A 13,605-nucleotide genomic window follows, 5' to 3' on the forward strand; every position below is an offset into this window, starting at 1 on the left:
TGGCTTTAATCACCTCTTTAGGTCTTTTGTTCCCTTACTTTCTTTTCTTGCCCCCCTTCCATTCCATTCCTTAGTTTTTCTAGTTTTTTCTTCAATTCGGAATCTGTTTTTTCAAATAAAGATCTAATTATATTAATCTCTTCCTTCAGACTTTGCTTACCTTATAGAGCTCCAGATGATATTTTTTAGTTGATTTGTTTAGCTGTATCCCTTACCATTTCCCCTGTTTCCCAAATTCTCTAGATACCTGCAGACCTACTTCACTTGTCATGAAGTGTCCACCCCTGCAGGTGGGGAGCAGGGACTCTTGCACAGGTCCTTGTGCATAGTGCTCTGTGTGCATAACTGTGTGCACCACCACCTTGCCCTCTATGCTTGACACTTTTTACTTCTTAAAAATATTTGCTCAACTTGGAATTGAGTATCCATTTAACAGATGCCAGCATTCCCTGTCTTTCATATGACTAATGCCTCTGGTCTCTGTTAGAATACCACCTCAGCTTTACCTACTCCCCCAAAGAAGCATAGTATTTCTGTTTATGCTTACCATTTGCATAACCCTGATAGTTGACTGGTTGGTTTAGGACTATTTGTAGTATTATTTTTTTAATTTTTAAGTTATCTTTATTTACTGGATAGAGACAGCCAGAAATCAAGAGGGAAGGTGTGATAGACAGGGAGAGAGAGACAGAGAGACTATCACAACACTGCTTCACCACTTGCAAAGCTTTCCCCTTGCAGGTGGGGACCAGGGGCTCGAACCTGGGTCCTTGGGCATTGTGGTATGTGCGTTCAACCAGGTGCCCCACTATCTGGCCCCTTATTTTTTAGTTGTGACTTGACAGTGATTCACAAAAATCATCAATTAAAAGGAGGTATAGGTCTACACTACACGCACCACCAAGCTTCCATCTTTCCTCCCATACTCTCCAACCAATAACCATCATGGTTCTTAGAAAATACTGCAGACAGTTTCATTGCTGTTTTATTTGGCAGAGATATCTTTTTTTTTTTTTTTTATTTGATAGAGACAGTCAGACATTGATAGGAAGGGGGAGGTAGAGAGGGAGAGACACCTGAAGTCCTGCTTCACTACTTGTGGAAATTTCCCCCTGCAGGTGGGGACTGGAGGCTTGAACTAGGGTTCTGGCACATTGTAATGTGTGCTTAACCAGGTGTGCCACCACCTGGCCCCTTTTTATTTTCTTTATTGGAGAGGGAGGCATTAATAGTCTATAGTCGACAGTAAAATACAGTAATTGGTACACATGTAACATTTCTCAGTTTTCCACTTAACACTCTAACCTCCCACCCCCCACACACACCTTAATCTTCCATCTTTATGTTACAGGACCTGAACACTCCCCCACCCCAGCACCCCCTGCCCAGAGTCCTTTACTTTGGTGTAGTAAACCAAATGTAGTCCGAGTTCTGCTTTGTTTTCCCCTTCTGTTCTTACTTTTCAGTTTCTGTCTATGAATGGGATCATCCCATATTCATCCTTCTCTTTCTGGCTTATCTCACTTTTAACATGATTCCTTAAGTTTCATCCAAGAGGTGAAAAATTGAATTCACTATTTTTAGTAACTGAGTTACTACAACTTTTCTCAGCCACTCTTCTGTTGTTGGATACCTGGGTTGCTTCCAGGTTTTGGCTACTACAAATTGTGGTGCTATGAACATAGATATATAGCCTTAGGCTATATCCCCAGCAGAAAAATTGCAAGGTCATAGGGAAGATCCATTTCTAGCCTTGTGAGAGTTCACCAGACTGCTCTCCATAGGAGTTGGACCAATTTACATTCCCAGCAGCAGTTCAGTAGGGTTCCTTTGCCCCAAGACCTGCAGCTCTACTTCACCATTCATGGAACTTTCCTCCTGCATGTGAGGACCAGGGGCTTGAACTCAAGATCTTATACACTGTATTGTGTGCACTTAACCAGGTGTTTCACTGCCTGACCCCAACAATAATTTTTTCAGCCAGCCTAATCATGTAAATATTTTGAAAAGTGTTATACTTAAATTATAGTTGTAGTTCTAGTAAACATCAAGAACTGTATCTTAAAACTTGCTTTAGTCTAGCAAAACCATTATCTTATTAACGGTTTTAGCATGGTATTTACAATTTTTTTTTTTTTTGACAAGGTATTGTCCATCCTGTAAAACAGATTCCAGTGAAGTTGTAAAGGCTGGTGAAAGACTAAAGATGAGTAAAAAGAAAGCAAAGATGCCATCAGCTAGTACTGAAAGCCGGAGAGACTGGGGCAGGGTAAGAAAGCGGGTCCTCCTTTCTTCCTACCTATGTTGTTTATAATTGTAATGTAACTTGTAGTATCTAGTACCAATAGGTAGTAGTAATTTAAGTATCAGAAATATTGGCAAATAACCTTGTTGTTTTAATTGTTAATTATGTTAGTCATAATGCATTGTTATGTGTTAATAATAGTTAAATTTCTATGTATTGAGCTGAAAAAGTCATAACATTTTTGCATAGAAGAGCATAGAAAAATATGCCATGCCTTTTCCAACAACTCAGTAACTCACATTTTGTGGATATTTGGGCTTTCTCTAACATAACTGATTTTTCAAACAGTTTGTTCTGTGACTTGTAGGGAATGGCCTGTGTTGGTAGGACTAAAGAATGTACTATTGTTCCTTCTAATCATTATGGACCTATTCCTGGGATTCCTGTTGGATCAACTTGGAGATTTCGAGTTCAGGTATGTTTTAATTGGCTTAGCTGAAAAAGCAAACTTGCTTGAGTGAATCATGTTAAGTGAGATAAGTCAGAAATAGATGGATGAATATGGGATGATTTCACTCATAGGCAGAAGTTGAAAAATAAGATCAGAAGGGAAAAGACTAAGCAGAATTTAGATTGGAGTTGGTGTATTGCACCAAAGTAAAAGCCTTTGGGGTGAGGGGCTGGGGGAGGGTTCAAGTCCTGGAACATGATGGCAAAGGAGGACCTAGTGGGGATTGCATTGTTATGAGGAAATGTTATGCATGTACAGACTATTATATTTTATTGTTGACTATAAACCATTAATCCCCCCAATAAAGAACTTTTTTTAAAAAAGTAAAGTAAAAGCAAACTTAGATATCAGGCAAGTTATAGCAGTGTCAGTGTTTATTGATTATCCATACATATGTCATTCAGTTGTTAGAATAAAAGATTTCCTGAAGCTGGTTAGATTCTTCCCCATAGACATATTGTGGAATTAGATCTCAGCTGTGTTGTTTTATTATTTTTACTGTTATGTTAACAGTATTTAATATTATTGAGCTTACTAAGAATTTTTGTGAAGAATTTGAAAAATTCTTTAACTCCAGAATTAAGGTGAATATTAAAATGTTCAAAGTCATGAAGTAAAATTTCATTTAACTAATATCAAGAAAGCTTGCTTAAGACAGCAAACAAATTCACATAGTGGTCCGGGAGGTGGCACAGTGGATAAAGCATCAGACTCTCAAGCATGAGTTCCTGAGTTCAATCCCCGGAAGCACATGTACCAGAGTGACGTCTGGTTCTTTCTCTCTCTCCTCCTATCTTTCTCATTAATAAATAAATAAAATCTTTTTTCCCCTTTTTTATTATAACTTTTATTTATAAAATGGAAATACTGACAAGACCATAGGATAAGAGGTGTACAACTCCACATAATTCCCACCACCAGATCTATGTATCCCATCCCCTCCCCTGATAACTTTCCTATTCTTTTTTTTTAATTTATTTTTTATTTAAGAAAGGATAAATTAACAAAACCATAGGGTAGGAGGGGTACAATTCCACACAGTTCCCACCACCCAATCTCCATATCCCATCCCCTCCCCTGATAGCTTTACCATTCTCTATCCCTCTGGGAGCATGGACCCAGGGTCATTGTGGGTCTGGCTTCTGTAATTGCTTCCCCGCTGAACATGGACATTGACTGGTCGGTCCATACTCCCAGTCTGCCTCTCTCTTTCCCTAGTAGGGTGGGTCTCTGGGGAAGCAGAGCTCCAGGACACATTGGTGGGGTCTTCAATCCAGGGAAGCCTGGCCGACATCCTGATGGCATCTGGAACCTGGTGGCTGAAAAGAGAGTTAGCATACAAAGCCAAACAAATTGTTGAGCAGTCATGGACCCAAAGGTTGGAATAGTGGATAGGAAGTGTTGGGGGGTTACTCACTGCAAACTCTAGTGTACTTCTGCTTTCAGGTATATATTTTGCACTTGTTTATGAATACGTGTAAACATATGTTCTCTCTCACAGAACCTGGTGTATATCTAGGTTTTGGGACTTTGTTAGAAAGTGATCCACCTGGGATGGAATTAGAGAATGCTATGAAAGGAAAGGTCTCACCCGAGTAATGAAGCTGAAGGGTTGTTATTCCACACGTGAAGTCTCTGGACACAGTCTGAGCTGAAGCATGTTGAGGTGGCAATCATTGCGTTGATTAGGTTGTGATTGGCTGATGCAATATTATTTGATATGGGTTGAAAGAGGCATGCAGGAAAGTGGGCCCTATCCTAAGGTTCCAGGACTGCGAGAAATATAGGCTCTATAGTGGAGATGTGAGGTTCCTGCTGTCTTAGGGTTCAAAAAGACAATGGATAGTTAATGTTATCACATTATTTGGTAATTGAACCCAGTTATTTGGTAATTGAACTTTGAAAAGTCCTTTTGTTAGGGTTTGCTGTATAGTACCCAGTATCTTGTAAATAGCTGTGCCACTGGTTGCCTCTGATCTACTTGGTTTAAGCTTTTGAGAGAGTCTGCATATCAAATACACAGCCTATATATTAAGAAGACTCAGTCTGTGTTTTAAAAACTTCGAGGCATACAATTAATTTCCCCCGTCTCATATTAACTAGTGATTTATATGACTACACTTTGCTAGGAGTGTACATAAACACCATTCCCACCACCAAAAGACTGTGTCCCATCCCACCCACACACCCCCACCCCCCCACCTGCCCAGGAAGCCTCTTGTCTACCCCTCACCACTGGGTTTTTACTTTGGTGCCCTACTTTCAGTTTAGTCAGATCCTGCTTTTAGTTTCCCTTTCAGATCTTCTTTCTCAACTTCTGTTGATGAGATCATCTCATACTCATCTTTATCTTTCTGACTTTGCTCACTTAACATAATTCCTTCTAGCTCTGTCCAAGATGGGTCAGAGAAGGTGGGTTCATTGTTCTTGATAGCTGTATAGTATTCCATTGTGTATTTATACCACAGCTTTCTCAGCCACTCATCTGTTGTTGGGCACCTGGGTTGCTTCCAGGTTTTAGCTATTATGAATTGTGCTGCTATGAACGTAGGAGTACACACCTCTTTTTGGTTGGGTGTTATGGAGTCCTTGGGGTATAACCCCAGGAGAGGAATTACTGGATCATATGGAAGGTCTATGTCTAGCCTTGTGAAAGTTTTCCAGACTGCTCTCCACAGAGGCTGGACCAATTTACATTCCCACCAGCAATGCAAAAGGGTTCCTCTGTCCCCACAGCCTCTCCAGCATTTGTTGCTGCTGTCCTTTTTGATGTATGCCATTTTTACAGGAGTGAGGTGTTATCTCAGTGTTGTCTTTATTTGCATTTCTCTGACAATCAGTGACCTGGAGCAGTTTTTCATGTTTGTTAGCCTTTTGGATGTCCTCTGTAGTGAATGTTTTGTTCATATCCTCTGCCCATTTTTGGATGGGGTCATTTGCTTTTTTGGTGCTAAGTTTACTGAGCTCTTTATATATTTTGGTGATTAGTTTTTTGTCTGATGTATGGCATGTGAAGATCTTCTCCCATTCTGGTTCTTTCTCTCTCTCCTCCTATCTTTCTCATTAATAAATAAATAAAATCTTTTTTTAAATAAAAAAAAAAGCACATAGAGGGGTCAGGCGGTAATGCAGCGGGTTAAGCGCACATGGCACAAAGTGCAAGGACCTGTGTAAGGATCCCAGCTGGATCCCAGCTGGAGCCCCCGATTCCCCACCTGTAGGTGAGTCACTTCACAGGCAGTGAAGCAGATCTGCAGGTGTTTGTCTTTCTCTCCCCCCTCTGTCTTCCCCTCCTCTCTCCATTTCTCTCTGTCCTATCCAATAACGAACAACATCAACAATAACAACAACAAGGGCAACAAGAGGGGAAAAGTGGCCTCCAGGAACAGTAGATTCATGGTGCAGTCACTGAGCCTCAGCAGAGGTCTTGAAACTTTACATCAGGCTCAACCTGACGCTGTTGACTGGCTACGGAAGAAGGGCAAATGCTAGAAGAAGAAGAAGCAGTAACCCTGGAGACAAAAAAAAAAAAAAAAGAATTCACATAGATAGTGTGCTTTGTCTAGTGTGCAACCCAGATTCAAGCTTCCTCCCAAACCATGCTGGAGGAAGCTTTGGTGCTGTTGTCATTTTCATTCTCTCTTTCCTTCTCTCGAGTTTCTGTCATCATCTGTATAAAAACTCATCTCCTAATGGTTAAGCGAAAAGCCTCATGCCTAAGGCTCCAACATCCCAAGTTCAATCCCCAGCCCTACTCTAAATCAGAGCTAAGCAATGTTCTGTTTAAGGGATAAAAAGAAATGATCTTGTGCTTTAAGCTTTGAGTGACCCTGGTGCCTATACTTTTGACAAAATTTTAAAATTAAAATAATGTAATACATATGTAGTTTAAAAGTTAAATTCTAGCATATGACTTGTGTGTTTTTAAATACACCGTTCTTTAATCTCCTGTTTTCTCTTAGAGATAACTACTTTCACATTTTAATTATTTCTCTTAGGTTTACCTCTTCTATTTTTTTTTTAAATTTAATCTTTATTTGCTGGATAGAGACAGTCATAAATTGAGAGGGGAGGGGATGATAGAGAGGGAGAGAGACAGAGAGACATCTGCAGCACTGCTTTACCACTTGTGAAGCTTTCCCCCTGCAGGTGGGGCCCAGGGCCTCAAATCTGGGTCCTTGTGCACTGTAACGTGCGCTCAACCAGGTACACCACCACCTGGCCCCTGTTTACCTCTTTTCTAAGTAACATGCTTATATTAGTTTTGTCTAGCAAATACTTTAGTTTTATCCCCTTCCTTCTACAAAAGATGTATGTTTAATATGCAAATTCTGTCTTCCCATTCTTGCAACAGTTCTTATTTTAGCTAAGTCAATACTCATTTATATAACAATTTATACAATAAAATAATATAAATAAAATCCACTAAAATAATATAGACAAAAAATACATTTAATGAATGTTAATTGTCTCATTTTTGTTTGCTTTGCTTATTTTTTATAGTTGCCTTCACTAATTAATCTAAAACCTCCCCAATGTGATTTAAAATGGCCTTGAGGTTAACTTGGACAACTAGAAGGATGAATTTGCCATGTCTGAAGTAGAGAGAACTCAGAACAAGATTTTTTTTTTTTTTTTTTTGTCTCCAGGGTTATTGCTGGGGCTCGGTGCCAGCACTACAAATCCACTGCTCCTAGAGGCTATTTTTCCCATTTTGTTGCCCCTGTTGTTGCTCTTGTTGTGGCTGTTATTGTTATTGTTGTTGTACCCATTGTTGTTGGATAGGACAGAGAAATCAAGAGAAGAGGGGAAGACAGAGAGAAAGATACCTGAAGACCTGCTTCACTGCTTGCGAAGCAACCCCCGTGCAGGTAGGGAGCTGGAGGCTCGAACCAGGATCCTTACATCAGGTCCTTGCGCTTTGCACCATGTGCACTTAACCCATTGCACTACCACCCAGCCCCCCACAACAAGATTTTTTTTATCATTGTTAGTGAAGTGCAAAATCAAGGGATCTTATCTTCTATTACTTCTTTTTTAAAATTTTTTATTTTACTAATTCTGGATAGAGACAAAATTTGAGAAGGGAGGGGGGATTGAGAGGGAAAGAGACACCTGCAGGTAGGGAGCCAGGGGCTGGAACTGGGATCCTTTGTCCGTCTGTGCCACCTGCACATAATCTGCTACGCTACTGCCCGACTCCCATCTTCTATTATTTCTCAGATCTAAATGTTAACTTTGTTGCTCTTGTTGTATCTTCTCATTCACCTCTAACATTACTCTATCTATAACCCATATGATAAAGCTCCCCTGTGCAATATTTTGGTCAGTACTTGTAGGCATCATACTGAGTGAGACGAGCCAGAAGGAAAGACCAATACCAAATGGTCTCACTTATAAGTACAACTTAAGAATAAAGGACAGTAATGGAGGACATAAGGTGAAACTTGGACTGGGTGTGGCATATTGTACTAAAGCAAAGGACAGACACTAGGGATGGAGGTAAAGGGACATTGGGGTCCTCGTATGTCTCTTGTACAACAATCAAAGGGAGATGAGAAACTGCCTGTTTGTTAGACTATACTGCTAACCATTAGTCTTGTAATAAAAAAATAATAAGCCAGGTTTGTTACAAGAAGGCACATTCTGTTTATGCTGAATAGAGTGGGTTTGAAGGAACAACCCTGAAGGCAGTGAATAGAGAGTCTATTTTAAACATTCATGACTCAAGCTTAAATCACAGTTGTGGAAGAAGAAAAAGATGGTGTTGAGAGACTTAGGAGATCAAATTATCAGTACTTATGACTAAATGGGTTTGAAGAATAAGCCTAAATGACTCTCACATTTCCAGCTTGACTAGTGGTGACAAGACATAGCAAGAAGAGAGATCTGGATCCCTGGTAGCATTTTATTTTTCCCTGAGTTGAGATAAAGTTATCAACAGATAGAAGATAATAATGTAATTACAGTTTTAGAACAAAATTTTGGCCCCAGTTGTTTTAAGGGTCATCAACTCAGTACCTATGACATACATATTTGAGAAGAAATAAAATCAAAGGACAAAAGGTACAACTCTCAATCACACTCAGTTATTAGTTAGCATTTGGTCCAAAAAATATATATATGAAAGTATATGTAAATATAAGTAACTAATTCTTCAGAAATATTTTGACTTTTTTTTTCTCCTCTTATTTTATAGGTGAGCGAAGCAGGTGTCCATAGACCCCATGTTGGTGGAATTCATGGTCGAAGTAATGATGGAGCTTATTCTCTTGTCCTGGCTGGAGGATTTGCAGATGAAGTAGTAAGTAATAATACAGCTTTGTACTTTAGAGTCTATCTTTTTTTTTTTTTTTTTTTTTTCCCTAGAACATCTCACACATACACGATTTTACCATTCCTGGGCCATTTTTTCATTCACATTGAAAGATTAGAAATGGAGGAGGAGAGAGACAACACAGTAACAAAGATTATTTCTTCCTCTTTTTTTTTTTTAGTTGACAAGATTGTGGAATAAGAGGGGTACAATTCCATACAATTGCCACCACCAAAGTTCTGTGTCTCATCCCCTCCATTGGTGCTTATTCTTTATCCCTCTGGGAGTATGGACCAAAATTTATGGGGTGCAGAAGGTGGAAGATTTGGCTTCTGTAATTGCTTCTCCTCTGGACATGGGTGTTGACTGGTTAATCCATACCCCCAGTCTGTTTCTACCTTTCCTTAGTGAGGTAGGGCTCTGGTAGAGTGAGATTCCAGGACACATTGGTGAGGTCATCTTCCCAGGAAAGTCAGGTTGGCATCATGGTAGCATCTGCAACTTTGTGGCTGAAAAGTGTTAAGATATAAAACAGAACAAATTGTTTAGTAGTCAAGATTCTAAAGGTAAGAATAGCAGATGATATTTGGGGACTTCATGTTGGAAGAAGCTAGGAAGGCTATTTTAGGTATATTCCAAAGGGCTCATAAATTTACTAATTTTTGTTGCAGCCTGACAGCTAACATGCAGGTGTTGCTAGAGTTAGGACCTGGGATGCATGCATGACAATTCGTATATCCTACCCAGTTAGGTAGGTCTGCATTCCCTAGATCTTGTCTTGATGGGAGATTAGAATTACACTTTTGTTGGTGACTTTAAAAGTAGTATATAGGGAGTTGGGCAGTGGCGCAGTGGGTTAAGCGTACATGGCGCAAAGCGCAAGGACTGGCACGAGGATCCCAGTTAGAGCCCCTGGCTCCCCACCTGCAGGGGAGTCGCTTCACAAGAGGTGAAGCAGGTCTGCAGGTATCTTTCTCTCCCTGTCTTCCCCTTCTCTCTCCATTTCTCTCTGTCCTATCCAACATCAATAACCACAATAAAACAACAAGGGCTACAAAAGAGAATAAATAAATATTTAAATAAATAAATAAATAAATAAAAGTAGTATATATAGATGTTGACTTATAATGGTGTACACTTGAAACCTATATAACATCATAAACCAATGTTACTTCAATTTAAAAAATTTTTAAATGGACCTAGGCAGTGATGGAACTAGTGAAGTGCACGTTACCATGCATGAGAACCCAGGTTCAAGCCCCTTTTTTGCAGTATGGAAACTTCACAAGTGGTAGAGCAGTGCTGCAGGTATCTCACTTTCTCTCCTTTCCCCATATCATTATTTTTTTTATCATAATTAAAAATGAAAACATTTTATTTTATTTTATTTTGCCTCCAGAGTTATTGCTGGGGCTTGGTGCCTGCATTACAAATCCACTGCTCCTGGAGGCCATTTTTTCCCCTTTGTTGCCCTTGTTGTTTATTGTTTTTGTTATTATTATTGCTGCTGTTATTGCTGTCATTGTTATTGGATAGGACAGAGAAATCAAGAGAGGAGGGGAAGATAGGGGGAGAGAAAGACATCTGAAGACCTGCTTCACCTCTTGTGAAACGACCTCCCTACAGGTGGGGAGCTGGGGGCTCAAACCAGTATCTTTATACCTGTCCTTGCGCTTTACACCATGTGTGCTTAACCATCTGCGCTACCTCCTGGCCCCCTATTTAAAAAAGTTTAAATGAGGGAGTCGGGCAGTGGGTTAAGCACATGTGGCTCAAAGCGCAAGGACTGGTATAAAGATCCTGGTTCGAGCCCCCAGGCACCCACTTGCAGGGGAGTTGCTTCACAGGGGTTGAAGCAGGTCTGTAGGTGTCTGTTTTTCTCTCCCCCTCTCTGTTTTCCCCTCCTCTCTCCATTTCTCTCTGTCCTAACAATGACGACATCAATAACAACAATAGTAATAACTACAACAACAATAAAAAAGGGCAACAAAAAAAAAGGACAAAAAAGGGAAAATAAAATTTAAATGAAGCTTTCCTATGTCCATTAACAAAATTTAATAAGCACTCTTTGAGTTGAAAAGAGACAAAAACAAATTACCTGCCATGTTCATTCAGTAATATACACACGTAAATTGTCTAGTATATAAAAATCTTATCTTTCTAGCATAGTTTTTGTGTTAAAGTAGTCAGTTCTATACAGATTGCAAATTCAATCAAGTTTCTAATCTTTGCATATAGCAATCTGATATTGCATAGATATGCACACTGTATTTGCATATTGTATTTGCATATCGCAATCTGATATTGCATAGATATGCATGCTTCACTTGTGACTTTAGAGAAGCTGGGTGTCCAGGAAACCTGGTCAAGCGAAGAGGTTGCTGAAGAGCTTCCCAAGCTGCATACCCATACTCTACCTGTTCTGTTGGCTGGGGAAAGCTCCTGGGATATCCTCCCTTGCATCTCTGATTGATTCATATCTGGAACCTTTTCCCTTTAATGTTGAGTCTGGTGGTCAAGATTTGGACTCTCTCCAAGGCTTAGAGTGAAAAGGACCCATGTGTAAATCCAGAGGGGGAAATTATTAAATGGAAATGTGCTCCCTGTATCCTCAACCTTGGAGGGAAGACATAGTTGGTCTGAATTAGGTGACCTTCCCATTTGAGTGCTTTTTCTGATCCTCAGTGTGATGAGTTAAAGAGAAAGATAGATGTACCCCCTTCTCAAGACATTCATTTGTTCATTCCTTTTATTTATTTATATAAAGGAAACACTGACAAAAACCATAGGATAAGAAGGGTACAACTCCACAAAATTCCCACCACCAGAACTCTGTATCCCATGCCCTTCCCTGATAGCTTTCCTATTCTTTATCCCTCTAGGAGTATGGACCCAGAATCATTATGGGGTGCAGAAGATGGAAGCTATAGCTTCTGTAATTGCTTCCCCGCTGAACATGGGCATTGACAGGTTGATCCATACTCCCAGCCTGCCTCTCTTTCCCTAGTGAGGCGGGGCTCCAAGACACATTGGTGGGGTCATCTGCCCAGGGAAGTCTGGTTGGCATCATGGTAGCATCTGGAACCTGGTGGCTGAAAAAAGAGTTAACATATAAAGCCAAACAAATTGTTGACTAATTATGAACCTAAAGGCTAGAATATTGCAGATGGGGAGTTGGGCGGTAGCACAGTGGGTTAAGTGCAGGTTGCACAAAGCGCAAGGACCAGCGGAAGGATCCCGGTTCCAGACCCCAGCTCCCCACCTGCAGGGAAGTCACTTCACAAGCGGTGAAGCAGGTCTGCAGGTGTCTATCTTTTTCTCCCCCTTTCTGTCTTCCCCTCATCTCTCCATTTCTCTCTGTCCTATCCAACAACGATGGCATCAATAACAACAACAATAAAAAACAAGGGCAACAAAAAGGGAAAACAAAATTTTTTTTTTAAAAAAAAGAATATTGCAGATGAAGATTTTGTGGTCTCCATTTTGTAGATAGCTAGTAGGCTTATTTTAGTTATATTCCAAAGGGCCCATAATATTGCATCTCCTGATCCCCAACCTAATCAACACAAGGAGTACCACCTCGGCATGCTTCACTTCAGACTGTGTTCATTCCTTTTACTGTTGTGTACCTTGGTTTGGGTGTACCACAGCTATTCACTCATTAAAGGACATCTGATTTTTTTCCAGTTTGGGGTTAAAAATAAAACTAAATAAGCTTTTGTGTATTGCCTTTTCTTGTAAATAAAAGTCACTATATCTCTGAGAAATATACTCAGAAGTGTAGATTGTTATTGCTGGTTTTCCTTCTTCATCTTTCTCTTTTTTAGGAGGGCTTAATGGTTTACAGTAAGTACAGTTGTTGACACATGGGTAATATATCTCCTATCACCATAACAGGTACCAGCCAAACGCTTTCTCCCCGCTGAGACACCCTTCCAACTTAATGCACAAGATTCTGAAAGTGCTCCCCCCCCCCGAGTAATTTGTTTCAATGCAATACACCAAACCCACTCCAAATTCTAGTTTGTGTTTCCACTTTCTGTTTTTGTTTTTCAAGTTCATCCCACATATGGAATGAACCCATATCATTCTTTTTTCTGGCTTATGTGACTTAACATGATTCCCTCAAATTTCACTCAAGATGAGGTAAGGAAAGTAACTTCATTATTCTTAATAACTGAGCCATATTCCATTGTGCATATGTACCACAACCTTCTTAGCCACTCATCTTCTGTTGGATACTTAGGTTCCTTCCAAGTTTGGCTATTACAAATTATACTGCTATGAACATAGGTATAAAAAGCAGTGTAGTTTTTAAAGAAACTGCCAAACTTTTCCAAAGTGCCTGTGCCACTTTATTGTCCCCATCAGAAATATATGAGTCATCCAGTTTCTTTGTATCCTGGATAGTATTTGATGTTGCTATAATGTATTTCAACCTTTCTGATAGGTTTGTAGCAATAGTTCACTGTGGGTTTAACATTTCCGTACTGATTAATGATACTGGACATGATTCATTTGCTTGCTTGTTAT

At 39.9% G+C, this 13,605-nt stretch overlaps 2 protein-coding genes across 4 annotated transcripts in view; one reads left to right on the plus strand and one right to left on the minus strand.

Annotated features, from left to right (window-relative positions):
* Positions 1-13,605, plus strand: part of UHRF2 (ubiquitin like with PHD and ring finger domains 2) — a 95,591-nt gene that overhangs the window by 64,096 nt on the left and 17,890 nt on the right. For both annotated transcript variants that reach the window (XM_060199546.1, XM_007533622.2), the window contains 3 exons: positions 2,146-2,269; positions 2,613-2,720; positions 8,956-9,060. In XM_060199546.1, the coding sequence (XP_060055529.1) occupies positions 2,146-2,269; positions 2,613-2,720; positions 8,956-9,060 (337 nt within the window). The remainder of the gene's footprint in view (positions 1-2,145; positions 2,270-2,612; positions 2,721-8,955; positions 9,061-13,605) is intronic.
* The window catches only part of GLDC (glycine decarboxylase), a 145,939-nt gene continuing 141,387 nt past the window's right edge, over positions 9,054-13,605 (minus strand). Inside the window, exon 26 of one of the 2 annotated variants that reach the window (XR_009552012.1) lies at positions 9,054-9,581. The gene's annotated coding sequence lies outside the window, so the exon portion shown is untranslated. Of the gene's footprint in view, positions 9,582-11,280; positions 12,165-13,605 lie in introns of those variants that run through there. The other variant, XR_009552013.1, reaches the window with a different exon arrangement.

Source organism: Erinaceus europaeus, chromosome 10, assembly GCF_950295315.1.
Source record: "Erinaceus europaeus chromosome 10, mEriEur2.1, whole genome shotgun sequence".
NCBI lineage: Eukaryota > Metazoa > Chordata > Mammalia > Eulipotyphla > Erinaceidae > Erinaceus > Erinaceus europaeus.